The sequence below is a fragment of the Centropristis striata genome, chromosome 16 (assembly GCF_030273125.1).
Source record: "Centropristis striata isolate RG_2023a ecotype Rhode Island chromosome 16, C.striata_1.0, whole genome shotgun sequence".
Taxonomy (NCBI): domain Eukaryota; kingdom Metazoa; phylum Chordata; class Actinopteri; order Perciformes; family Serranidae; genus Centropristis; species Centropristis striata.
The window spans coordinates 29059143-29086064 of record NC_081532.1 but is presented as its reverse complement, the minus strand read 5'-3'; the positions used below and the strand labels follow the sequence as shown (position 1 = coordinate 29086064).

Sequence of the window (26922 nt, the reverse complement as noted above, 5' to 3'; positions counted from 1 at the left end):
AGGAACTACTTTTTGAAGCGGCTCTCGGAGCTGCCAGTCAGTCACATTATTTACAAAGTCCCTCACTGCTGTTACTGACCAGGGCTCTCTGTGTGTTCTCAGGTATCTGAACCACGTGCGGGCTGCCCTGCCGCAGGACACAGCTGGAGGATACACCTCAGCGTTGGCATGTCATCGAGCTGTTCAGGATGCTTTCAGTGGGATGTTTTTTATGAAACGCTGAGAGAGTATGGCCAGAGCTCAAACAGCCACCGCTTAGTAATGGGACTAAACTGCTACAATGTACGGAGAGAGTGAAAGTTGCTGACAGACCGGTTTTAGGTCAAGGTGTATATTCATTTTTTATATTTTGTGTTAATTTTATATTTAAATAAAATCACAACAAACACCAAAAAGCTGTCCATTGTTTTTCAGATTTATTTAAAAGTGAAACAACTTAAGACAAATGGTCCAGCTCTGAATTAGTTCATATATATTCTAGTATGAGCAACAAAAAAAAGTAATGTATTGAAGTACAGCTGGGTCATGATTCCCTATGATAAGATGCAACATCGTCTGTTTTAATCACATCAGTCAAACTCAGTTTGTAAAAAAAAAAGAAGGAAAAAAAAGGAAGAAAAACCCTTAAAAATTCTCAACTCAAATGTTTCCTTGCATTCCTTAAAGCAGCATGATGTTCTGATGATTACGTCGAGTCTGTAGCTTCTTCACACTTCTGTCTCTTTGGGGCTGGTTCCTCTGAGGACTCTGTGGAGAAACAACAGCTGTTTAAAATGGAATAAAGTACAACTTTATTTTCCACAGAGTTGGAGCTCTGGTAGTACATTAACTAACTGACTGCATTGCCATTTAAATCAGAGGTTTTTTTCTTTTTCCAGCCAAGGAACCCTTGTAAGAGAGAATATAATAATGATAACAATAATACATTTTATTTTTAGAGTGCTTTTCAGAGTATTCAAAGACACTTTACAAGTAATGAACATTTAAAAAAAAAAAAGCCCAACATAGTCACATATTAAAAATAAAAAACATGAATATGGAATTATAAAACAAAACAATATAAATATAAAGCAGTCACACATTAAAAAGTTTTGAAGAGGTGAGTTTTTGTAAGGGATCCACTTGTGTATTGGATGTAGCCTATTTTTACAGTTCTGTAGTCAACAACACATGAGAAATATGTTATGAAGATATTGGACATGTAGTAAACATATCTGCAGATGTTAAGAGTTATACATTTGTTAGATTAGAACACAATCTGTGAACTATTCGAAATTTTAAAAATTGTAATATTTGTTGGAACTATGAAGCCTTTTGTAGAGGAAAAAAAGAAACCACACTAATAGAATAAACAGGGAAAAACCAAAAGTGATTAAAATCAAGTTTCTAAGAAAGCCAGCTTCCTGTCGGATAAGTGACTTTTATCAGTGGTGGAAAAAGTATTCAGATCCCTTACTTCAGTAAAAGTACTAATACCACACTGTGAAATTACTCCATTACAAGTAAAAGTCCTGCATTCAAAACTTACTGAAGTAAAAGTACAAAAGTATCAGCATCAAAATGTACTTAAAGTATCAAAAGTAAAAGTACTCTTTATGCAGAATGGACCCACTCAGATTGTTTTATATATTCCAAATAAATTATATATTATTAATATATTGTTGGATTATTATTATTATTGATGCATTTATTTTCTCAAGGTAGGACTTTAAGTACTCAATATGCTGTTATGAGGTTTGATTTAAAAAAAAAGAAAAGCCTAATCACTTTAAATTGATGGTGTTTTTTATGTTAAATCTCAACCTGAAAAGTAACTAAAGCTGTCAGCTAATGTAGTGGAGTAAAAAGTACAATAAGTAAAAGTATAAAGTTACATAAAACTGAAATACTCAAGTAAAGTAAAAGTACCTCAAAATTGTACTTAAGTACAGTACTTGAGTAAATGTACTTAGTTACATTCCATCACTGTGTTTTAAATATGCTTTACATAGGTTAAGTCTCATACTAAGATAACAGAGAATGCAAATGTTTCTCTGTAATTCTGTTTCCAGAGTTTCCACTGGCTCTGTGGCTTCTCCTGTAAATAGTTTAGTTCAGTTTATTAGGCTCTTCCATGTCAGCTCGCTTCCTGAAGGCCTGACACCGAAGTCACATGCTTCAACAAATAATCATACACATTCATAGATTACATTGCATAAAAAAGGTCAATCATCCAACTATTAAACACTACAAACAATAACAATCAGCAGGAATGATGATCAATCATTTATTGTTTGATCATACTGAGTACTCTTTTAATGTTTCCTTTAATGTGGTATTTGTTTTAATAATGGGATTAGGTAAAGAGTTTCCTCATGTAATGGCTTTGTTAATTAGAGGAGATTTGTCCTTGATCTAGGTGGTAAGAGATTAATCAATCAATCAATTAATTCATTATATGTGTCACATGAAATCATGCCTGGTAAACTTGTGCCTAAACTGGTTTGGCTTAGATAATTATTGTCATGGAAAAAAATATTAGACCACCCTTTTTCTTCAATTTCTTGTTCATTTTAATGCCTGGTACAACTAAAAGTACATTTGTTTGGACAAATATAATGATAACAAAAATAGCTCATAAGAGTTTAATTTAAGAGCTGATATCTAGACATTAAACATGGTTTTCTTGATAATAACCAAAATCATTATTTTTTTTCCATGACTGTATACAGGGACAGCAGCCCTCGATATGTGGCTTAGATATTTTTAAATGAATATTGATTTTGGTTATTATCAAGAAAACAATGGAAAATGTCTAGATATCAGCTCTTAAATCAAACTCTTATGAGCTATTTTTGTCGTTATCATTATGTTTCTTTCCAAACAAATGTCCCTTCAGTTGTACCAGGCATCAAAATAAACAATAAACTGAAGAAAACAAGGTCTAATAACTTTTTCCATGACTGTATGTTCACTACACGACTTGGTCAGTAAAATGATGTGGCTGTTAGGGATGCTGATGATATTATCAGCACGTTATCGGTATCGGCCAATATTGGCTTAAAAATCTGCCAACACGCCGATATAATAAACCGATTAAATAATGTGGTGCTGCTTACTTGATTAAATGCACAATCTCGGCGCCTATGTCTGTCATATGTTCGGAATTTTTACTTGTTTGCACATCGCCTCTCTGTTGCACCTTAAGCACAAGTTTATTTATTATGTCAATTGTGAAATTGGCCAAATTTGCCCTGATTGTGGGTATTGCTATTGATTATCTCAGGGAGAGCATCATCCAAGTTTTATGTAGGATATATATTTTTGTATTTTATTTGAAAGCAATTGTCAAAAATAAGTATGCATTTTTAAGCATCAAATATTTTTCTTACTTTGCACAAGGATTGAATATTACATAACAAATGTGATATTAGTATGCTCCACAATGCTGTATGCTAATTCCACTACAGAAGAGAGATGAAGATCTTAAGATTTTATTATCTGCAATATGTCTAGTATGGGCTGATGGTGTGTGTGTGTGTGTGGGTGTGCATGTGTGTGTTTGTTTATTGTATGTATTGTTGCTGCTCCTCCACATGTGAAGTTCCTAACGGAAAAATAAAGTTCTTTGAATTTGAATTGAGATCTCTGCAATAAGTTGTATGGGAAAAAGTATCGGTAATCGGCTAAATGAGTTGCAAAAATCGGCAAAGCGGCGAAAAATTCAATATCGTGCATCCCTAGTGGCTGTAAATCATATTCATGTACCATGTTTTAATACTTGTGTTTTCTCCCTTAAGATTGTCAATCTATCATTGAATTTCTCACAGTTTCATGAATTATCTCTCACCTGTTTGCTCCTGATCGTTGCTGAAGAGGACCTCTTTAGGGAGTGTGAAACTCACACACATCATATCTTTGTTGGGTGCTACATTACGCACAAAATGCACAGAACATCGGTCCTTCAGGGGGAAGCCGAGGCTGCGGGAAGCCCTCGCCACCATATCCGTCTCAGGGTTGTCGTCTTTAGAGAAGCCGTAGCAGTGCACTGTGGGTAGCTTCTCCTCACACGGAGGCTCCTGGTGCAGCAGGCCCCTGAATGCATCCAGGAAGTCCAGAGCCAGGGCCGGCAGATTCATCACCACGTGAACGCCGGCTTTCCCCTTCAGCAGCTCAGGCAGCTCCTGCTTCACGGGCCCCTGGACGAACGCTCTGCCGTCCAGGTTGAAGGCTCGGACCTTTTTCTCCACCTTGTTGAGTTTGCAGTTGTGCTGCAGCCATCGGTAGGACTCTGGGTTGAGGTCGTTGGCCAACACGTTGGCTCCCCTGCGAGCGGCTGGGATGGCGAAGGGTCCGACGCCGGCAAACACATCAAACACGGTGTCGCCACGGTTCACCAGCTCCACCACACGCTGGTGCTCCGTGCTTAGCCGGGGATTCCAGTAAACACGAGAAAAATCAAACTCGTATGTCACGCCGTTTTCCTTCACCTGCAACACAAAGATTATATCAACTGCCACTCATAATCTGATGTACAGTCATGGAAAAATATATTAGACCACCCTTGTTTTTGTTACATAGTGCAAAAACAGAGTTGGAATTTAAAAAAAAGGCACCATTCTTGCTATTTCAAGTCAATGTATCATTCACATGATTTTAAAGCTTTTAGGTAAAATAGTCAGTCTACGCATGTTTTGAAAACATCATGGACTTGTGATGTTGTTCTATATAAATTTACATGACCATAATGATTTTAGAGTCTATAAATTTGCTGTTAATCTGAGGAATAAAAATATCTAAGCCACATATCTAGGGCTGCTGTCCTTGTAGTCCAGTCATGGAAAAAAATAATGATTTTGGTTATTATCAAGAAAACCATAGAAAATGTCTAGATATCAGCTCTTAAATTAAACTCTTATGAGCTATTTTTGTTGTTATCATTATATGTGTCCAAACAAATGTACCTTTAGTTGTACCAGGCATTAAAATGAACAAGAAATTGAAGAAAACAAGGGTGGTCTAATCATTTTTTCCATGACTGTAAATCTAATAATGTGTCTGAATGAACAGCACCATGCAGGTACATTTGTCAAAAAACTCCCCATTTTAAAATTGCTTATGATTGATTTTACATAAGTTTTATTCTCTTTTGTTCTATTTATCACAATGTTTTATTACCAGTTTGCTTTGCATGTCAACCACCTTGTAACTCAAGTGCTTTATACATAAAGGTATTTATATTAACATAAACAATTGCAAATATGTGATTTAACCTACTTTAGCGACCATGTTCTCCTCTCCGGCCATCACCTCCATCTTAAAGTTACGGTACGTCGAGTCAATCGTGTTTGTCTTGTTGACCACACAGGTGACTCCGGGGTTTTTGTCCATGATGACCTGACCTACAATGGAAGCAGCCGCAAAGTTAGCAATGAATAGGACTTATTAACTTTGTTAAAAGATGGTAGTTAGGAACTTGTGAGAAAAACAAACCATGTTAACATCTACTATGCTTAGCATCTACGTATGGTTGTCCATTACTAAATAAATTCAGTCAACTTACACTAATTTTGTCAACTTATTGGTAAGTTAATTTGACCAACAGATCTGTAGAATCATGTAAAAGCACAATTTTAAATTTTGTATTCATCAGATATGTGCTCATACATTTCTTTGAAATGAAGTCAACCGCATGAAAAAGCATTTTTTAAATGACTTGCTGACTAAAGGACAAATCAAAAATTAGAGGAAGCTCTTCAATAAATGAGTGGAGAAAAATAACTAATGGTTTCATTATTATGACAATGATGTGAATTGCATGCTGTGGCTTTCACTGTCCCACATTAACCAGCTCTGGCAGATTCTAGAAGAATATATTTTGGAAGAATGATGTTCATCCCCCCTAATAGAGACATATAATCTAAAGCTAAAAGACAGCTCAGTGTGGGAGTTCCTTTAATTTCATCTTACTGTGAGTGTGTTTTGACTGAAACCCTTCCACCTCTCACCTATGAGGTTCTTGTATGGGAGCTGGTGTTCCCTCAGGTTCATGTGTGCGATGTGTCCCACCCGGCTGAAGGCGGATGTCACATCCTGACCCTGAGGGAGCACGGCCTCCAGCACCTCTTCGCTCTTCAGGTTGTGATAGGTGAGCCGCAGCTCGTAGTGGTGCAGCTCCTCTGGGACGCTGAAGGACCTCAGAGCCTCGGCCTCAGCCTCACTGAAGGAGCTCGAGGAGGTCACTCTGTTTGGGTCCAACAGGACCAGGCGAAAGTCACTACTCTCCTCTTTATCTTGCACCACTCTGGGCACCCCTGGGCGCTGGATGGTCGCCTTCTTCAGGCTCTTAACCACTTTGTTTAAGACCCCTGTGGGCACCCGTAGAGCTGGGACGGTGACGGTCTGTGTGAAGGCCTCCTTGTCCAGAGAGGTCATACCCCGGACCTCTGGAGGGGGCTGGTACAGTTTATGCTCCATTGTGGGGTTCACAGCAAAACCAGAACAAGCTGAGGCTGGCAGTGAGGCCGCAGAGCAGAAACTGCTGTAAACACCGGCAGCTTTTAGGGTGTTTTCACTTTGTACAGACGCAAAGACTCTGTAGAGGAGCCTGGAATCACAAAAACACTGCGATTATAAAGCAGAAATGTCATAAAACACGTCATAACTGCGAACTTGGTGTTACATTAAACAAAACGGATCAAGTTTACGTTACATAAACAATAATCACGCTGTTAATTTAGAAAAAACTCACATTCAGATCTCACCTCAACATCCTCCGCTCTCAGACATGCTCGATCTACGTCATCGGCGGTCGACAAGAGCCGCCCGATGATTGGTCAGGCGAGCTGGGGGAGGTGCCTTCTGATTGGACGGTTCTCTTTCTGGCGTATCAGAAGCGACGGAAATAACAGGCAGCTGACGCGGGTGATAAACAACAACAGTTCATCTTTTATCAGCTGATAAGTTGATAAGCGGAGAGTTTAAAAGTGATATAAAACAGGAGATGGCATCATAACTCCGCTACACGGCGCCGCGGCAACTGCTGTGTGGAGGTTCGCCGCGAGACAGAGAGAACTTTTTCCTGTAGTTTTTTTTTGTTTTCTTCTTGTTTTGTGAAGTTTTCCAGAGGAGAAAATGAGCGTCAACAAATATGAAGCCGCAGACTTGTACCGTGAATGTGCCCGCGGGGACATTGAGGGAAACGAGCGGACACCTTTGTTAAGTGTAAGTATTAAAACATCTTCACATTTAAGAAGCAGATCGCTCAGTGTAAATCAGTGAACTTCAGAGATAAGCAGCAGCAGCTTTTCCCACTCAGGACAGTGGATGAAGTTCAATAACTTGCAAAACATACATGAAAAAGAGTATTATGTGTGGCTAAATGGCAGCAGGCATGTTGATAATGAAGTAAAATGTGCAAATAGCAGATATGTGATGTGAAATATAGATGTCCATGAGTTAGGATGAAAAAAAATCTGTTCAGTCAGGAGGTGGGCAGTGGTTGAAAACATTCAGATCCCTTACTTATGTATTATGAAGATATTAGACATGTAGAAAACATATCTGCAGATTGTAAGAGTTATACATTTGTTAGATTACAACACAATCTATGAACTATTGGAGATTTAAAAATTTAAATATTTGTTGGAACTATGAAGCCTTTTGTAGAGAAAAAACAAAGAAACCACACTTACAGAATAAACAGGGGGAAAAGTTTCTAAGAAATCCAGCTTCCTGTCGGATAAGTGACTTTTATCAGTGGTGGAAAAAGTATTCAGATCCTTTACTTCAGTAAAAGTACTAATGCCACACTGTGAAATTACTCCACTACAAGTAAAAGTCCTGCATTCAAAACTTACTGAAGTAAAAGTACAAAAGTTTCAGCATCAAAATATACTTAAAGTACCAAAAGTAAAAGTACTCCTTATGCAGAATGGACCCACTCAGTGTTTTATATATTCTAAATACATTGTTAGATTATGATTATTGATGCATGTATGTAAGCAGTGTTTTAATTATGAAAAGATAGGGCTCATTTTAACTACTTAATATACTGTTATGAGGTTTATTTGTATTTTTGTTAAAAGTCTAATCACTTTTAATTGATCATGTTCTTCATATTAATACACAAAAAAAATAGTTTTTTTTCATTCCATAAAAACAGTTATATAATGTCATCTGTGGCTCTGGTGGAAACTTCCCAAGGTCAAGATTTATATATTCTAAATATATTATTGTTCATTCATTCTTTTCTTTTAATTGATGCATTTATGTAACATTTTAATTTTCTCAAGGTAGGGCTCATTTAACATCTTACTGTTATATGGTTACTTTTATCATTTTAAATGTATCATGTTTTTTATGTTAAATCTCGACCTGAAAAGTAACTAAAGCTGTCAGCTAAATGTAGTGAAGTAAAAAGCACAATATTTGACTCAAAATGTAGTGAAGTAGAAGTATAAAGTTACATAAAATGGAGATATTCAAGTAAAGTACAAGTACCTCAAAGTTGTACTTAAGTACATGTGTGTACTTGAGTAAATGTACTTAGTCATTTTCCACCACTGATTATGAGGTAAGAAGGTAAAAACTGTTCTTCAGTCTGGGAGTGGGTGCAGCCGGACAGTAACAGAACACGTTTATAAGAAGACATCACATGCTTCTTTCTGAAAACTGCTTTTTCTGCTGTTTCCTCTCTGCGTTTTGCCTCTGTCAGCACTTATAGGGACACGAAAGCAGAAATGACACCATGGGAACCTTTTTCTATGATTCATTGTATTCATCTATTTCTATTTGATTCTTATGTATAAAAAACTCTTACTCTTAACTGTCATTTGTACATTTAAAGGGCAATCCACTGATTTTACACCAAACATGCATTTTTTTTATCCTATAAAAACAGTTATATAATGTAATCTGTGGCTGTGGTGGAAACTTTCCAAGGTTAAAAAATGAATTCCCTTCATTTTATTTAGATTTAACTTTATTTACTTTCCTAGAAACTAGGGATGTTCTGATATTGTATATTTGGCCAATTCTGACTCAAGTAGCTGGATAAGATATTTGCAACACTGTGGCTGATATATTCAATTCATTTCGATGTTTGTATACTATGTAATTGTAATTCCTGGTAATTTTTAATATTTTAATATATTGAGTCTACAGAGTATCAGAACCAGCCTAAAAGGCAAACTATGAATAATTCTGTAGATTGTAAACTCATCCTCAGGTTGTTTTTGAAGTTTCTAAATTCTCATCAGCAGTTTTCTTCTGTGAGTTCAAAGATTTTTGTTTGAGATTCAAAATTTTTATAAAAGTCAAAGTCTTTGGTCAGCCGTTGAAAATATCCCCATGTTCCAGTGAGGTCTCTGCTGGGGTTTGTTAATGTAGTCTATCTCTCAGATTTTGAACAAACGAGTCAATTATTCAGATTTACAAAGCAATAAAGAACTGTTTTAGTTATAGGAGCAATATATGCAAATTCTATTTTTCGGGTGGCTTTTCTCTTGCATGTTGTAAAAATGTACATATTTGGAAGAAAAAGGGAAATGTGGATCCATGCAGAGTTTTCTGCAGGGTCATCGTTAGTCACCAGTAATCTGACATAGTGTGGGAGTGTCTGCCTGCACTGATTAATCACTGTCATCCCTTTAATGTTTTCATGGGACCAATAACCGCCGCTCAAAGGAAGTGGTGAGAGTGGAAACACGCTTAATTTGCACTTAATTTGATGACACATTGTCACTTCAAGTTGATTAATTACACCCCTCACAGTGGTAAAACATGCTTTAAATGACTTTCGTCTCAACATGTTTATCTATTAATCCTATCACCAATCTGAAACCAAACACAAGACAGAAACAGAAAAGGAAACACCTGAGACCAGCAGCTTGTTGTTACCCTGCATGATGGGGCATGCACTGTGACCCTAAACAGGAATGAGCTGATGAAGAATACTTTAAGGTGTATATGTCATATCAAATTATTGCCTATTTATTTTAAAAAGTCACATTTACAGTATCTTAAAATCTTTGTAACATAATTGGCTGCATAGTCGTTTTGTTGTCATAGTGCAAAATAATTGGTTGTTGTGTTTTTCATTAATGATAAAGTTGTATAATATTTTGTCTTTTTATTTTGTATCTATTTATTTAAATAGTACTTATTATTTTTTTAAATATATTTCTATATTGTTATTTTTATTCATCTATTTATTTTAAATCATTTTTTATTATTTATAATATTTTTATCTTTTTCTTTTTATCCGTCTATTTATTTTAAATTGTATTTTTTATTTAAAATATATCTATCTTTTTTTATTTTTATCCATCTGTTTATTTTAAATCATATTTTATTATTATTTCTAATATTTTATCTTTTTCTTTTTACCCATCCATTTAAAAAATATATTTTTTAAATAAGAATTTTTTAATATTTTACAAAGCATTCTGTTCTTTTAAATAAAAAAAACACTGAACTAACACTTGAATTAACACCAATTATGTTAAATAGGAACTATCCAATAATTAGTGATTGATCATGATATTAATAGGGCTGTTTTTTTGCACAAGGCCCTGTTGTCTAATTGGCGGAGCATTTAAATATGCTAATCACTGTCAACTGATCAAAGTCTTCAAAGACAATGACAATGGGATTCATCATTTTAAGAAAACAGGTGTGAACAACTTTGTGGTTCAGGAAGATGTCACTCATCTGTCATAGACTTTTCTTTCTTAAGAACAAATTTAATAAAACTCTTGGTGAATGAGGCCACTTGTTTACTAGGTGTCTCTCTGTACTGTAACTCTGGTTGAATCTGATTCAGCGGCTTGCAGGTCAATCCGAGCTTGTTGTGACACTGACACCAGAGTTGCCACTCGTTCTCTCCAGGATATCCCCTATTAGAGAGGTCAAGCAGTTTGGGCAGCTCCCCTTATCCTGAGCTCAGGCAGCTGTCCCACAGCTAGCAGCTCAAATCCCACCCCATCCATTCCCATTTCCATCCCTGATCCTACATGCCACTGCAGTGTGGTTTCATCACATCCATCATCAGGGCCGGCCAGTTGTTCTTAATACTGTCAGGAGCAATTCACTGGAAGCTCTTACAAAAATAATCTGATTTCTTCTGCTCCTCCGTCTTCACACATTGTTTCACCTCTTGATACTATCTATGTGTGTGTGTGTGTGTGTGTGTGTGTGTGTGCAGGGATCAGTGCAGACCAGGACCAAAGGAGCCTCCTTCGCCTCCTCTGTGTTTAACCTGATGAATGCCATCATGGGCAGCGGTATACTGGGTCTAGCTTATGCTATGGCTAACACTGGAATAGTTGGTTTTTGGTAAGAATGCTTTCATTAAAACCTTTTATCTTAGTGTTGTTTAACCCTCCTGTTATGTTCGTTTTTTCAGGAACAGCATAATGTTTAATTATCCAGAAGTGTCAGAAACTAAAAAATCCCAATCAACATTGTTTATATTTCATTAATAACTCCATTACTAACCATGTCATTTAATATTAAGTGCAGTAGTGTTCTTTACCTCTCACAGATCATGGTTCAATGAGGATAATTCACTCTTTTTTTTTTTATATAACAAAAACAATTTTAAAACTTTTTTATGTACAGTGGAAAGACCTACATATAAAATACAATGTTTTTTTTCATGACAATGATTTAAAAATATATATAATATATTAAAAAACTATTTTATATATATATATATATATTATAATTATTTTGTTTAGATTACTCACCACATAAGGAGGATTAAAATTCTGACAGCTTTTTGATTAAATCAGACATAAAAACTGCATGTACACTCATTTATGAACTTATGTGTATTTATTCATGTACTCATCATCTATGTACCTTTTCTCTCCAGCATCCTGTTGGTAGTCGTGTCCACCCTGGCAGCATACTCTATACATCTCCTTCTGAAGCTATGTGACCAAACAGGTGAGACCAAGAATGGAAACACAGTCTAACTTTAGATAATCACTTTTCTGTGTGTTTACCTGACCCTTCTCCTCCTTTACTTACCTCATGATTGGATCACTTTTCAGGGAATCTAGCGGACATGTTGCTGTCTCTTTGTGTTTTTATTTACTTCCTATGTGTAATTGATTTAGGTGATGTGGAAATGGTGTTTTAAAAGGGTCAATGAAGCCATTAGACGAGATAAAAAGAGATAATAGTGGGTTGTTGTCTATCAATTACCACCCAAATACTGTTGAGACTTTTCTGAGATAATGGATATCCTATCTTGATTTTTAACATTTTTTAAAAAAAAAGGTACACCTGAATCTACAGCCGAACTGTCGACAGTAGAGCTGCAAAAATTAGCCAATAACTCAATTAGTTGATTATTTCATAGACAGAAAAATAATTGGCAACTATTTTGGTCAGCATTTTAGTAATTTTTTAATTTAAAAAAAGCCAAATAATTTCTGGTTTCCTATATGTGAGGATTTTGTGCATTTCTTTGTCAGACATGATAATAAACTTATAATAGCTAGATATTTTGGCACTGTTGGTCACATAAAACACCATTTAAAGACGTCACTGATACCTATACTAAATAACACAAGGCATGTTTCACTATTTCCTGACATTTTATTGATACAGTGTTTCAAACAGCTGTTAAAGAGTAAAAGTCAAACCCTTTTTACAAATAATGAGTCGTAATTATTATTATTATGGTAATTACAAAAACCTGTGTAAAATAGTCTTTTTTTTTTTTTAGATATCTTCATCAAATTTGAACTGGGAGTAGGTCATATTTTATACTTTGACCCCATTGTGTTTTCCAGCCCATAAGTTCCATCTATAATGATCTGCAGGCCTGTATTTACCAAAAATATTCAGGCGGACAATAAAAAAACATGTTTTTCAGTGTGTTTCAACTTCCATCACTCAGTAACAGCAGCACTTACAGTTATTCTGACTCTTTGGGGATAAACTCCAGACTGTTACCTTTCAAATGTGACAAAAAACACAGATTTACTCCAAATTATACAAGAACAGCTTTCAATTCTCCTTGGGTCTGTCCTTGATATGTTTTTTTTTTTTAGCGTTTTAAGGTCAATTTGCAGGAACGCTGAGGGGTTACTAAAAAAATGAAAATTGTTAGTTGCAGTCCTCGATGGCAGTCGAGTTGAACTGTGAATCATGTAAAACCACAAAGAAGATGATTGCCTGGACAGTTTTTCTTTTTTTATGGTTGTGCTGCATCCTTTCTGATTCAGACTGTCCATGAGTCAAGAGTGTTATAATGTGCAATGCTGACTCTTTGTTGAGTTGTTCTGATTTCTTTGGGTTTGTTTTTTTTCTCATAGGCATCAATTCATATGAAGACCTTGGTGGTATAGCCTTGCAAAAACCAGGAAAAGTAAGTGTTGTCTTTTGGATTAGTGTGTGAAAAAAAAGAGGAATTTACTCACTTATATTGTCGACATGTTCACTCTAACCTCCTTTTTACATTTCTTTTCAGGTTGTGGTGGCACTTTCTATTATTATCCAAAATATTGGTGGTAAGTCAGCTCCCATTTCACTCTACTGTACAGTCACATACATTTCTTTGACATGTTGGACATAAACTGATTTTGTGGTTTAGTGTTGAAGAGGGTCACACTGTGGCCGGGTTATTTCTGAAGCAGATAGTGCCCCCTACTGGTGAACAGAAGCCCCTGTGCTCGGGTTTACTACTCCCTCCTTCCTGTGAGGCTATTATCCGGACTCCCTGATAACCTTTGACCTGTAGCCGCTGTCCTCTCGGCCCCTTCCCCTGGGCCTGAAACCTGACTTCTCGTCTAATTGATCACTGATGGTAAACCCACCCAGCGTTGAGTAACCTAATGGGACCCCTCCCTTTTATTTCCACCACCCCCCCACGCTTCTCTTTGCCATCTCCACTCGTCCCTCAGCCACAAACTGCGCTCCTCAGACAGCGGAGAGCTGAGGTGAGCTCCTCTGCAGTCATTAGTGCCACGGCTGAGTGGATTATTGCCGTGGCCTCTGGTATGTTTGTGGTTTTCCCAGCATGGGGCAGTATGTGTGAGAGTGTGAGAGCCTGCACTCCAGCGTGCATCTGTCTGCACCCCGGGCCCCTTTTTATAAGAGTGCAATTAGCCTCACTCTGGGTAAACATTCATCTGTACTGCCAAAGGCTGATTGGCCAATTGACCTTAATTACTGACCAGCCCAGGGCTCTCACAGCCTGCCTGTCCCCTCACTCTTAATGAAATGAAAGTGGCTCTGTCTTATGTTGAACACACTCTCCCACTGTTCGCCGACCACACACATCAATTTTCCTTGACTTTTACTATTACTTATTATTAGAATATGTTTTCCTAAGCCAATAACAATCCTTTTTCTTCACTCAAGGGCTCTTTGTTGTTTAGAGATGTAAGTATTATCCCACCATGAATGTGTTGTTGTGCGTACAGTAACCAACTGCATGAAGTGAAACCATTGCATCATGCCTGTTGTGTGATCCCTGTCAGCGTGTCTTTATGAGCTTGTGTGGTGCAAGAGATTTTTTTTGTTCTCGTGGCTTGTTGAAATTGTTCGATGAACTTTTGCAGGGAAACTTTTTGGCTAAAACACTAAAGCAACTGCTGCCTCAGAATAAGTTTATTGAGCTTATAAATGGCATTAGTTATTCACAGAGTGAGTGTCCTTGTGTGTGTGTGGGCTGGTGGGTTATTGCAGGAATTCTCTTTTATAAACAAATACAGGATCTGAGGGATTATGGTCTAGGCTTATTTAACGGCGAGTGCAAGACCTTCCCCGGGGGCAGTGAGGTCCCAGCTAACTCTGGCTCTGCCTGGCTTCACAAACTTAAATCCCTTACCATTATTTCCCTTTATGAGTGACCACACACCGCATCTGAATCATCTTCTCCACCTTGTGCAACCTCCATCTCAGTTTCCCCGTTCTCCTCCTTGTGTTTTGGGGGCTGGTATGACCCTCAGGAAGTGACCCCGATCCCCTCTCTGATTGGCTGTCCGTTGGAAGGAGCCTGTCGGAGGCTGATAATATCCTGTTTCCTAGTGAGGTGGAGCAGTGGGAGAAATACCTGGATTAGCGTCAGAGATCATTATTGTTAGCATTCCTCCCCCCCTTCTCACCTCTCCATCCTGGCTGCTGCTCCCGGTCTCCAGCAGTTGGAAGATCTGCATAATGTCTGCTCCTCTGCACCGAGGGCTTTGCTGGTGATCCCCTTGAGCTGCTTGCCCCACCCTTCTGCATTAACTCAGAGCCGTGGTTCCCCCTCCACCCTGCCTTCCATTTCCTTGTGCTGGAAAACACACACACACACACACACCACCCTCACACACAGCAGTTTAAGATAGCTCGCAGCAACATACAGTCATCTGCTGTGTTTATGAATGAGTCATTTGGTATGATTGTGTCCTTTTTTATGTAGAAAACAGACATTTTCTAAACCTTTTTTTCCTCTCTTCCCTCAGCCATGTCATCCTATTTGTTCATCCTGAAGTCGGAGCTTCCTGCAGCCATCGACAGCTTCGTGAGCCGAGACGACGCAGGGTGGGTACACGCAGCACTGGGAGCTCTCTTCTCGGCCAATAAGGGAAATTTAGTTCAAAATCTGTCACAGCTGCGGCTAAAACCAAACCATTCTTTTAGATTAGCTGCACTAAGATAACGAATGAGTCACTCCTGTTCCCATGATGTTGTAGATTATACCTCTTGGCCTTCAAATAAGTCAAATTTGACACTTCTGTGCCATAAAGCAAAACAAGCTGGAATTAGTCGGCCATTGAGAAATGTCTGAATGATGTGGTAGAAGAAGATCCCTCACCAAACCACAGCACAGTGCAACAACTGGGGGGGAACTCTGCTTTATCCTGAAGCATGCCCAGAGGAAATGTATTTATGATGTAGAGCCATACATCACCCATCATGAGCAGCCCGTGTCTTTCATTGGCCTACATGGGCGACTCAGAGAAGTCCCAAGCCAAGAATGTAACTTCTATCACTTTATTATTGGCCACACTGGTTTAAGCAAGAGTTGTAGCCGCTCTCGGCCCAATCCGTCAACATCTGAATCTTCCACACACAGCTGCTTTGTATTAGTGCTCTCCTTTCACCCCCCAAATCTCTCGCACATGTTCCCCGGAATCAGACTGATACAAGGGGATATCAGTTTTGCCATTCTAATTACAGCTCACTGCTGAGGGAAACAAAACATTTCTGTTAATGAGTGGCTTTGGGATGTTAACAGACACACGCTCAATTCCACCAAAGCCTCAATGAGCAAGTTGTTTTATATTAAAACGTGTTTCTTTTTATCTGGCTCATTTATCATAACACGGCCGAGCGAAAACACAGTCGTGCTCACTCTTTTAGTGTTTGTCCGTGCTAATGGACTGTGCAGTACTTCCTGTTTAAGTTTCTCTCGACGTGTTTTCAGTTCGCAACAATGCCAAAGACGTGGAGAGCTGTGGGTTTGAGTTTGTGCTTGGTTGTCTTAGATTTATGCTGATCTGCAACACTATGTGGAGATTGACTCATTGGCAGTCATACTCCAACCTTAACTGAGAGCTGTCCTGCATCTTGTTATAGCGTGAAATGTTCCACATTTCATGGGTCTTCTAGGTATCCTGGGCCTTTACAGTAAGCCTCGGGCCTCCTCGGAGTGGATCCTAGTGGTGGTGCAGGTTTTTATACATCCCTGTGTGTGCGTAACATTCTGTAAAAGTGGAGAAGGCGGTTAGCTAATCTGCGGTCGAGTGGTTCAGCTAAACTTAGGTTAGAGTAGAAGTGATTGGACAGGAGAGAGTCCGGGTCACAGCAGGGGTCTCCCTGACATCCAGTTACAGGGCAGAAACAGCGTAGACGCAGAGACAAATCCATCAGCGCCTATGGTAACGCCACAGCTGTGAAACTGCCAAACAGGGGTCAGTGGGTGTTGATGTGGTCAGAGCAGGTGCTGCTGACTGTGGGAGCCCCATAAAGAGCGCTGGAGCCAGTCCCTCATGACCCCACGCTGCGGTCCAACATACAGCAGCGCCAGGGAGCACCCTTCCCACCCCGACCCCGACCCCAGCGGAGCCAGCATGCCTTCCACATGTGTCACCTCCAAAGCTGCCCCTCCTCCTCCTCCTCCTTTTCCTCCTTCTCCTTTTCCTCCTTTAGCTCCCCAATCCCGAATAAACCGCCAAGGCTATCCCTCGGCAAAGGAAAATATTATTCCCCCTCTCCAAAAAAAACCCGGCTAGTGAAATGTGGTCTCATCTGATGGAGCGACACGACGTTTGCATGTGAATTACATAATTGTTATGGTTTGCAAGAACTAAAGCCCTTAATTCGTACCACATGATGAATCTGTCGCTCTGTATTTAAGCACAAAATGGAGACAAATTTCCAGAGTTGGTTCATTTTAAGGCTCTGAAGATTAATCTCTGTCCTTCCTGACATTGCAGGACCAAGGAAAGGATGATGGGAAATGTGGCTCAATTCAGCTTTTGGCCTTTAATAATTCATGTCCACTTGTTTTGCAGAAACGCCTGGTATGATGACGGCAGGTTGCTTCTGATCCTCGTCACACTTTGTGTTGTTCTACCTCTGGCATTGTCCCCGAAAATTGGTAAGTATGTCGATCAAGTGTCATGTTGATTTGCTGTTAATCTAATCTGCTAATCTAATCCCTTATTAATTTGAATTTTTGTTTCTCACCTGATCTTTCTCTCACCCTTACAGGCTTCCTGGGCTACACCAGCAGCATTGCCTTTTTCTTTATGCTGTACTTTGCAATTGTGGTGAGTTTGAATACACCTCTTTAGAAAAACAAATCCTCTTTTCATATCGAGATTATTTTGGTAAAAATAAGTGCAATTTGTGCTATTTTCCTTAAAATATGCATAAAATAACACTAAAACCTTCTAGAATTAATTTACCTCACATTTTGTGAAGAAGCAAATTGTTATTGTGTCACAGATACGATGCATATCCATTTTTTAGAACACTCTTTTTAGTTAAAAACAATATTAAATCAGGTAATCATGAAAAATAAAGATAAGATATGACTTTATTTATCCTGCAATGGGGAAATTTAGTTGTTACAGAATCTTAAGATACAGACACATAGATATAGAAGACAGAATAAGAATATAAAAATAAGACATATATGTACATTGCATACACATTATATGCATACATTTCTGGTATTTGATATTTATTATTAATACATGTTTTTGTGTTTGTTTGTTTTCCTGAAAGTACTTTGCATTTTACAGATATTGCACATTGGAGAGAAAAATAGTTTAGCATGTTAAATAGGTTAAATAGGTTGTTATAGTATAAGTGGTAAATAACATTTATAATAATAAAGAAGAAATTCAGAAGGCCTAATATAGGCCTAATGTGGTCAAATGTAATGAGTTGTCATAAAAAGGATGTTCGTGATAATGGAGATTTCACATGATCAGCTTATTGTGAGTGCTTTTTATCGAGATCCGTGACATCATCGTATATCGTCCCGTCCCTCCTGACATGCCTTTGTTTCCTCTCCAGGTCGTGGTCAAGAAATGGTACATCCCCTGCCCGCTGCCTCACAACATGACTACACTTTCAGATGCCTTCCAGGTAACAACGAACCCCCACTTTCTCATATTCTTGTCCACATGCACACAAATAATCATGCATAAGATCCTACAGATCTGAGGTAGGTAGTCTGGAGCAGACGGTCACGGCCACAGGATTATGAAGAAAACCCAGGAGTCTGAGTTCACTGATTATGTCTTCTCTGGCTGATGAGGACCAGAGGAGGCTGCAGGGAGCTGTGCATGGTGCCAGTCCTGAGGGGAAGGAAGTTCAGATGACCCTGCATCAGTCTGGAAATGACCTCTAACCTTTTGGAATTATGCAGACCAAAGTATAGCTTCAAACCTGGCACGGTTTACTTAGCTAGTTGTTGCAAGCCAGGCAATGGAATGTAGCTTTATGTTTCTCCCACTGCAGAAATCATCTCCTCTCAGAAATAACACACTCTCTCTTCTCTCCTTGTTTCTCCAGATCTCAAATTCCTCTGACTCAGACTGCACACCAAAACTCTTTGTCATGTCCAGTAAGGTACGTGTATTAAAAAACGTTTTTTTCTTCCTCTCTGCTGCACATGCAGAACCTGTGAGGTGGCAGTGAGAAGTTGTTGAAAGTCTGTTCTGCTGCACTTCTTTGACTCTGGTGACAAGTCACACTCTTTTCCTGTATATGTAAAGGAACTGGGGTGCACTACGCAGCTGCCACTCACACATAAACGCCATATGTACATGCCTTAGTCCCACATGTTTGGTCCAGATGTTTAAACACAACTTGACAATGTTTTGCGAGAAGATCCTAAACAGTCGCACAATATTTAGCGCTACATGTTTCCATCTACTGAATAAATGAACTTAGCAGATGGTAATTACTGCTACAATAACCATACCTTGACCCACCTGCCCCCTCACTCCTGTGTAACAGTGTAAGCTGATAATTTGTTAACGACGGCTGTGCTCTGATGTGTGTTGCAGAGCGGCTACGCCATCCCAACCATGGCCTTCTCCTTCCTGTGCCACACAGCTATCCTGCCAATCTACTGCGAACTGGACAGGTCAGTACCACAGCCTCCGAGCTTCACTTTCACTGTTTAGTTTAATCTGGGAAACTATTAAATTTTAATGTGGTGTCTTCAAGGTTTGGAAAGTGCTTGTGAGTTGAATAAAGTGCTTGAGATGGCTTGAATTTAGTTTCTAAGTTGACTTACAAACACAAAGATACTAAGTTACACAAAGTTACTTACATACTTACTTACTTACTTACATACACACTTACTTACTTTCTTACTTACCTACTCAATTAATTACTTACTTACTTACATACTTACATACATACTTACTTCGTTACATACTTACATACTTACTCACTTACATACATACTTACTTACTTACTTACTTCGTTACATACTTACTTACATACATACATACTTACTTAACTAGTTACTCACTTACTTACATACATACTTACTTACTTACTTACTTCGTTACATACTTACTTACATACATACATACTTACTTACTTGCATACATACTTACTCAGTTACATACTTACTTACTTACTTACATTACTTACTTTTAATCTAAACACACACACACACACACACACACACTAATTTGGTGTTACATACTTACATACTTACTTACTTACATACATACTTACTTACTTAGTTACATACTTACTTACTTACTTACTTACTTACTTACTTACTTACTAAATTAAATTAAAATATTGGCTAAAATATTGAACATTTGCAGAGAAATTGGACTTAAACTGGGCAATTAAACATTTCAGGAAATTTTATAATGTGCAGATAAATTCAACATTTGCAAAGATGACCAGGAAAGAATAGTGAAAGTGCATGACATGACACATTTTCTCACCCTTCTGTAGAATTCCAACACAAAACATAATGTATTAACTTGTTTATAGCACAGAAACATTTAGCTTAATATAATGAAGAAGTGAAATAATGCATATATTTGTATATGCTGTATGCTTTGAACCTTGAAAATGCCCCTAAATAGTGCTTGAATTTGACTTAGGAACCCTGAATTAAAGTCACTGAATATTTTGTTCAGCAGCCATGTAAACATGTCACTCAGTGAATGTGTCCTTGTGTCTTTCAGACCGTCTAAGGCCAGGATGCAGAATGTTACAAATGTCAGTATTGGCCTCAGCTTCCTGTTTTACCTCGTTTCTGCGCTGTTCGGCTACCTCACCTTCTACGGTAAGCCTGAAGTGACACACTTTACTTCAACCACTAACTGTCGCTTCTTTTCCAAGCCCTGTTGTAACTGCTGGCACTGATCCCTTACTCTGTCCCCGTCTCCTGCTCACAGGTAATGTGGACTCTGAGCTGTTGCACGGCTACCTGTTCCTGCATCGGGACATCATGGTGATGACGGTTCGACTGGCCATCCTGCTCTCTGTGCTGCTGACTGTTCCCCTTATTCTGTTTCCTGTGAGTACATCAGCCTCTGAATATTTTTTTATCCCTTGTGTTGTCTTAACTTTCCTGTATACACCACTTGTCCTAAGGGTAAAATGACCCACCTTCACTAAACCCCTTAAATAAAACAATTTGATTTAATTTTAAAACCCAAATCTATTTTGCATGAAGAAACAACCTGCCACTCATCACAAACTTTGTGAATATCAAGGTTTTCCATCTTTACAGTGCAGAAAAATTTGGATTTGATCAGTGGAATCCACTTGTTTTTATAACAGCACACCTGTCATTATTGGTTTACTGTTTTACTAAAGTAGGGATTTGTTTTTATTAATTTTATTGCTAAAGGTATTGCATAGGTGTAAACATAATTTTTTAGCAAGCATGCATGAAAATGGTTTTATAGCTGCCGGGTCAGAAACGACCACTAAGACAAGATTTGTACACTGTTAGTGTACAGCTTTCATGGAAATATGAACAAAGGCAATGTTTGACTTTTTCTCATCTTGGGGTCATTCTAGGAAAAATCGAATTTCAAGTTGAAAAACAGATCATTAAGTGGTAACTCTGCTGTTAAATGGAGAAGGTCATTTTTGACCCCTAATACAACACAAGTAGAAAGTTCCAGGGCTTTCACAATAATTACAATATCATTTTTCACAGTGCCTAACTCTAATGAACAGAAAAAACAATGCTGAGGTTGTCCTAACCATTGAGAACACAGATTAGCAGTACATTGCCTGTTGAGAAATGTTTGTTTTTAGTTGTGAGATTACATTTTTATTTATTTAGTTGTGTGAGTAGTTTGTGTGTGTGAATTTCTATGTATTTATCAGCATCAAAATGTACTTAAAGTATCAAAAGTAAAAGTACTCGTTATGCAGAATGGACCCACTCAGATTGTTAAATGTATTGTAAATATGTTATTAGATTATTGGTATCGATGCATTTATGTAAGCAGTGTTTTAATTTTGTAAAGATGTGACTAATTCTATCTACCTGATATAATGTTCAGACTGTTACTTTTTTCACTTTAAATGTTTTTTATGTACCTGAAAGGTAACTAAAGCTGTCAGCTAAATGTAGTGTAATTAAAATATTTGCCTCAAAATGTAGTAGAGTAGAAGTATAAAGTTACATAAAATGGAAAATACTCAAGTAAAGTACAAGTTCCTCAAAATTATACTTAAGTACAGTACTGGAGTAAATGTACTTAGTTACATTCTACCACTGTAAAATGGTTAATTTCATGTCTGTTCATTTGCTCAGTTACTGTTTTGCAATTGGAATGAAACAAGCTACTAACAAGTTCTTCCTCCCAGTCTTAACACCGCTCCAGATTCCTTCTTTTTTGGTCATAATATTAATACAGTACATCTTCTGTGAGCATGTTTGGTTAGATTAATCTTTGTTTGTGTGTCTACTTCAGGCCCGTAAGGCTGCATCCATGCTGCTGTTTGAAGGACGGCCCTTCTCCTGGCTGATCCATATCTTTTTAACTCTAACCATCCTGGGTGCGGTGCTGCTGCTGGCCATCTTTGTGCCTGATATCAGAAACGTGTTTGGAGTAGTGGGTATGTGCTCTTTTTTTGAAATATGGCAATAGAAATAAATGTTTGCTTTGCCATATTCTGGCCTTTATTAACTCTGCTATTATATAACTACTATTATTATTATGATCTTTATTTTTATATACAGACACAATCATTTTGCAGTGACATTTTAAATATTCTGATCCGTTTTCCACTACAGCAGACATTAAAAGCTCTCAGCCAAGATATTCAGCCAATATTCCACAATTATTGATCGTGGTGGCTAAAATCACAGTATCTGCTTATACATAATTAATGGAGCAGTCCTGCTTAAAGCCATTTTTGAAGCTGCTGATTGTCTGACATGCAGTATGTTGTCTGTGCAATTCAAGTAATTTTCTTATTTCTTTCCCCAGGAGCAACAACATCCACCTGCCTGATGTTTGTTTTCCCCGGCATTTTCTACCTCAAGATCAACGGAGGACCTCTCAGATCCTTTGACTCTATTGGGGTAACTAAACACAGATATAATCTATTTATCTATCTATCTATCTATCTATCTATCTATCTATCTATCTATCTATCTATCTATCTATCTATCTATCTATCTATCTATCTATCTATCTATCTATCTATCTATCTATCTATCTATCTATCTATCTATCTATCTATTTATCTATCTATCTCTGTCTCTATATTTCTCTATATATCTATGTATATCCATATATCTAACTATATATCTTTCTATCTATCTCTGTTTATCCATTTATTTATTTTTAAGGCCTTAAAATGTCTAAAACTCTTAAAATCTCATAAAATGTCATGAATACTTGAAAGGTCTTAAAAATTAAAATAAACATTACTTTTATTCATAACAAATGCATAAACTTCAGTCTCGCTTTTAAATGTTTCGATTTTTGAGGACGCTATAACATAACTAGAAAACGGAACTATGTACCTGTGCAGCCTGGTCAGAATTTATCGAGCGCAACCAGCTCAGATTTTCTTTAATGTCTTTTGTACTTTTTGTGTTCATTATCGTCTTAAAAAGTCTTAAATTTGACTTGTTGAAACCTGCAGGGAGCCTGTTATCTATTGATTGATAGATAGTTAATTTTAGCAAGACATCTTTTCCTAAAAAATGAGCCCCTAGAAAAGTTCTTTATGTAAATACAGGTCATTTAACATGTTAAAGCTTCATGCTGTATGAAAGCACATTCATATCACCAGATGAACACTTATGTAACTAGTGTAGCATGAAAACATGGAGGAATCAGAAAAGGCTAGCTTGCTAATTCCACCATGCTTTCATGCTACACTGATTATAAGTGACAGGTCTAACAGTCCCAGTCCAATTACAACCCTAACGGCTAACAGCGTTCGCCATTTTCTTTTGTATTCAAATGACCATGGAAAAAACAGTTCAAAGTCTGTTATGCTGTCATTCTATTATCATATACTACTATAATGTCTACACTACAAGAAATTTACCTATCTCAAGTAAAAGTCCTGTATTCAAAACATACTTCAGTAAAAGTACAAAAGTATCAGCATCAAAATGTACTTAAAGTATCAAAAGTAAAAGTACTCCTTATGCAGAATGGCCCCACTCAGATTGTTTTATAGAAATGTATTAGATTATTTGTATTGATGCATTTATGTAAGCAGCATTCTAATCGTATAAAGTTAGGGCTAATTTAACTCCTTAATATTCTGTTAAGAGGCTGAATTTAAAAAAAAAAGTCGAATCACTTTTTTTATGTTAAATCTTCACATCTGATAAGTAATGAAGCTGTGAGCTAAATGTAGTGGAGTAAAAAGTACAATATTTGCCTCAAAATGTAGTGGAGTAGAATTATAAAGTTATATAAAATGTAAATACTCAAGTACAGTAGAGGTACCTCAAAATTGTACTTAAGTACAGTACTTGGGCAAATGTACTTAGTTGCCTTCCACGACTGCTAATGATACTGACTGTGTTCCTTATGCTCTTTGTGTTTCCAGGCTGTGTTTATGGTGGTCTTTGGTTTCACTATGGCAATCATGAGCTTCACTTTCATTGTCATCACATGGGTGCATGACATCTAACCCTGTTCGCCCCCCCTTTCCCGAATGAAACGCAACAGCAAAACGAGAGGAAATCGTGCCAAAGAAACCAAGTAATGGATGAAGAAAGGGAAGAGACAGCGTCACCTCAGGCAGATTATTTATAGTGAAGTTGTTCTCAACACTAAACCACTGTTTGTTTTTGTAGACCAAAGTCAGCACATGCTGTATGAGCTAAAAAAAAAAACAAAGCAAGGGCTATCTGTGTTACACACGTTTTTTTCTTTTTTTAACAGATATTTGTTTACACATCCTTTTTTTACACAATGACTTTTAGACTATACCCAGTTCAGGGTAAATCTTTATTTTTTTAATCATCAGAGAGCAAAAGATGTGACGTTCTGTGTCAGAACGAGATAAAAGTCTTAAAGTTAATTTTATGTACTTATTTACATTTTTATTTTCTGACAACCTTTGTGTTGTTCTGTGTGGATTACAGTGCACCTTATACAAACCTGCTCTGAAGGCTGGACCACAAATGTGTCAAATTTACTAGTTTCTCAGACTCCGTTTATGGAATATTTTCAGTTACACATACACAATCACTAATCATTAGTCACTTTAATTTTTAAATGGTTTTATTTGATTTACTTGGTGGGGGTCGGGGTGGAGTTTTGTTTAGTATGTATTGGTTTTCCAAACTCAGAGTTTTTCTGGTGCTACTTGTATTATTTAATAAATGTGTTCATTTTGATGAATTGTATGCAGTTCCAATGTACAGAAGAATAATGTAATGCATAATTATGATCTTCAAATTATTGGCATTCAATAAAAGGGACATTTAATGTACATACTGACATGTCACTTTGCTCATTTAACTGCTAACATGTCTTTATTAGTGTTGTGGAAAGCTCATCAGTCTGACATGTCACATTCGTGGCTGTGCGTTTGATTGGCAGGCACAGTATCGACACTGAGACCTGCTCCTCAGTGTTGTGCAGTGGATTCAGCCTGCAGCTAACCAAAGCCACATGCTCGGTACGTTTCTAATCATGATGCTGTTTAGATTGTCTTCGTGCTGCCGCTGGAACCTACAGCCATCCGACTGCTGCTTTTAATCTAAGGAATTAGGCAGGCCGGCCCCGCTGTCCCTGCAGAAAGCAGTGGCTGCCAGTTCTTCACGCCCCTTTAAAGAGGTTTCCCGGTCCAGGAAACATGCCATGCCTCCATCCTCCACTCTAAAAGGACACTCCTAACAACTATTACCAACACTGAATATATACATATTAGGTAGTTGGTGGTTGAAGAAGTCCTCAGACCCTTTACTTAAGTACAAAAACAGCAATGTAAGGACACTCTGTTACATGCCCTTTTAAAGGACTCATTCTGCAGAAAAATGCCTGTGTCTTCTTTATGGCATTTTAGGACTAATACTAATGCATCAATGTGTCAGTGGCAAGTTCCTCTAGCTGGTCAAACGTAGATTGTTCAATAGTCCCCAACCTCGGGCTTGGGCCACTAGATAATAATCCATTGACATCCAAAAGTGACAAGGGCTCAAAAGCCAAAAAGATTCAAAACTACTTAAAGATTTCATTGTAATTCATGACTTCATTTATGTAAAACCTTCTATACAAGAAGACTACAGCTGTCAGATAAATGTAGTCGTGTAAAAAAAGTATAATATTACTGTCTGAAAAGTGGCCAATGCAACAGAATTTCGTTCAATGTGCATATTTTTATGTAAAACTGAATGCCAATGAAGTCTATCTAAGTCTCTAAGTCTAGTACAGTAGAAGTCTAATTCTTAAGCACTTCCAGCGACAATCACCAGCCATCTGTCACCATATCTCTGGAAACACGAGCTCTTTCAGAAATGAAAAACAACCTCCGACTCCTATAGGTGGGTTCCTATGGGAACCACTGAACTAAACCCCATTTGTGCAACAAGATTACCACCTAGTGTCAGACTGTGTTCACAGCAGTTGCAGTTCCTCCTCATTTCATTGACATTCCTCTCTAGGTTTATGAAAGCCTAACTAGAGAAGAGATAACCAGATGCTCCCGTTTTTCTCCCAGTTTTATCATGTGTTGGAAACATGCACGTTAACAGAGACCAGAGCTGTTTTTATGGAGGTCTGACTGAGGCATGAGTCCTCATCCCAGGGTGGGAGTGTTTTTGTTTAGTTAAACTCACTCACACCCTGGGCCCATGTCCAGCAGTATGACAACACCATCTCCCAGGGTTAAAGGATGGAATGAGGCGGAGGAGCGATGGTGGGCTGAAATGAATCCCCTGTTGGCAGCGTCTGCGCTTGTATTGTTTTAAGAGGAGTCGACTGTGTTCTTTGAAAATTA

The 26922-nt window shown here is 37.8% G+C and overlaps 3 protein-coding genes across 5 annotated transcripts in view; 2 read left to right on the top strand and 1 right to left on the bottom strand.

Annotated features, from left to right (window-relative positions):
- The window catches only part of mnat1 (MNAT1 component of CDK activating kinase), a 35201-nt gene extending 34536 nt beyond the window's left edge, over positions 1 to 665 (top strand). For both annotated transcript variants that reach the window (XM_059353815.1, XM_059353816.1), the window contains exon 8: positions 103 to 665. In XM_059353815.1, coding sequence (XP_059209798.1) covers positions 103 to 223 — 121 coding nt within the window. In that variant the 3' untranslated portion in view covers positions 224 to 665. The remainder of the gene's footprint in view (positions 1 to 102) is intronic.
- On the bottom strand, positions 400 to 6808 carry trmt5 (tRNA methyltransferase 5). 2 transcript variants are annotated; one of them, XM_059353814.1, is made up of 5 exons: positions 6731 to 6808; positions 5988 to 6586; positions 5257 to 5381; positions 3830 to 4469; positions 400 to 747 (listed from the first exon to the last, which is right to left on the bottom strand). In XM_059353814.1, coding segments are annotated over exons 1-5 (1428 nt in total). In that variant the 5' UTR covers positions 6733 to 6808; the 3' UTR covers positions 400 to 685. The 2 variants fall into 2 exon arrangements, with proteins under 2 accessions (XP_059209797.1, XP_059209795.1); XM_059353812.1 differs by having other exon boundaries at positions 6744 to 6803.
- An 89-nt stretch (positions 6809 to 6897) lies between these two features.
- Positions 6898 to 25398, top strand: slc38a6 (solute carrier family 38 member 6). The gene is made up of 16 exons (XM_059353395.1): positions 6898 to 7203; positions 11186 to 11316; positions 11858 to 11931; positions 13311 to 13363; positions 13466 to 13505; positions 15447 to 15525; positions 17502 to 17587; positions 17701 to 17759; positions 18514 to 18585; positions 19015 to 19071; positions 19512 to 19591; positions 20664 to 20764; positions 20877 to 20998; positions 22416 to 22560; positions 22935 to 23029; positions 24523 to 25398. Exons 1-16 carry the CDS (start codon positions 7114 to 7116, stop codon positions 24604 to 24606), a joined length of 1368 nt encoding a protein of 455 aa, XP_059209378.1. The 5' UTR covers positions 6898 to 7113; the 3' UTR covers positions 24607 to 25398.
- Positions 25399 to 26922: the final 1524 nt, after the last annotated feature.

Bases quoted from the DNA above. Each gene is read 5' to 3' on its own strand.
- slc38a6 (XM_059353395.1), top strand. From the start codon at position 7,114: ATGAGCGTCAACAAATATGAAGCCGCAGACTTGTACCGTGAATGTGCC. The intron at 11,317-11,857 runs GTAAGAATGCTT...TTTTCTCTCCAG, and splicing joins ACTGGAATAGTTGGTTTTTG to CATCCTGTTGGTAGTCGTGT. The intron at 20,765-20,876 runs GTAAGCCTGAAG...TCCTGCTCACAG, and splicing joins CGGCTACCTCACCTTCTACG to GTAATGTGGACTCTGAGCTG.
- trmt5 (XM_059353812.1), bottom strand. The intron at 5,382-5,987 runs GTGAGAGGTGGA...CTTCCATTGTAG, and splicing joins CCCATACAAGAACCTCATAG to GTCAGGTCATCATGGACAAA. The intron at 4,470-5,256 runs GTAGGTTAAATC...TTTGTGTTGCAG, and splicing joins AGGAGAACATGGTCGCTAAA to GTGAAGGAAAACGGCGTGAC.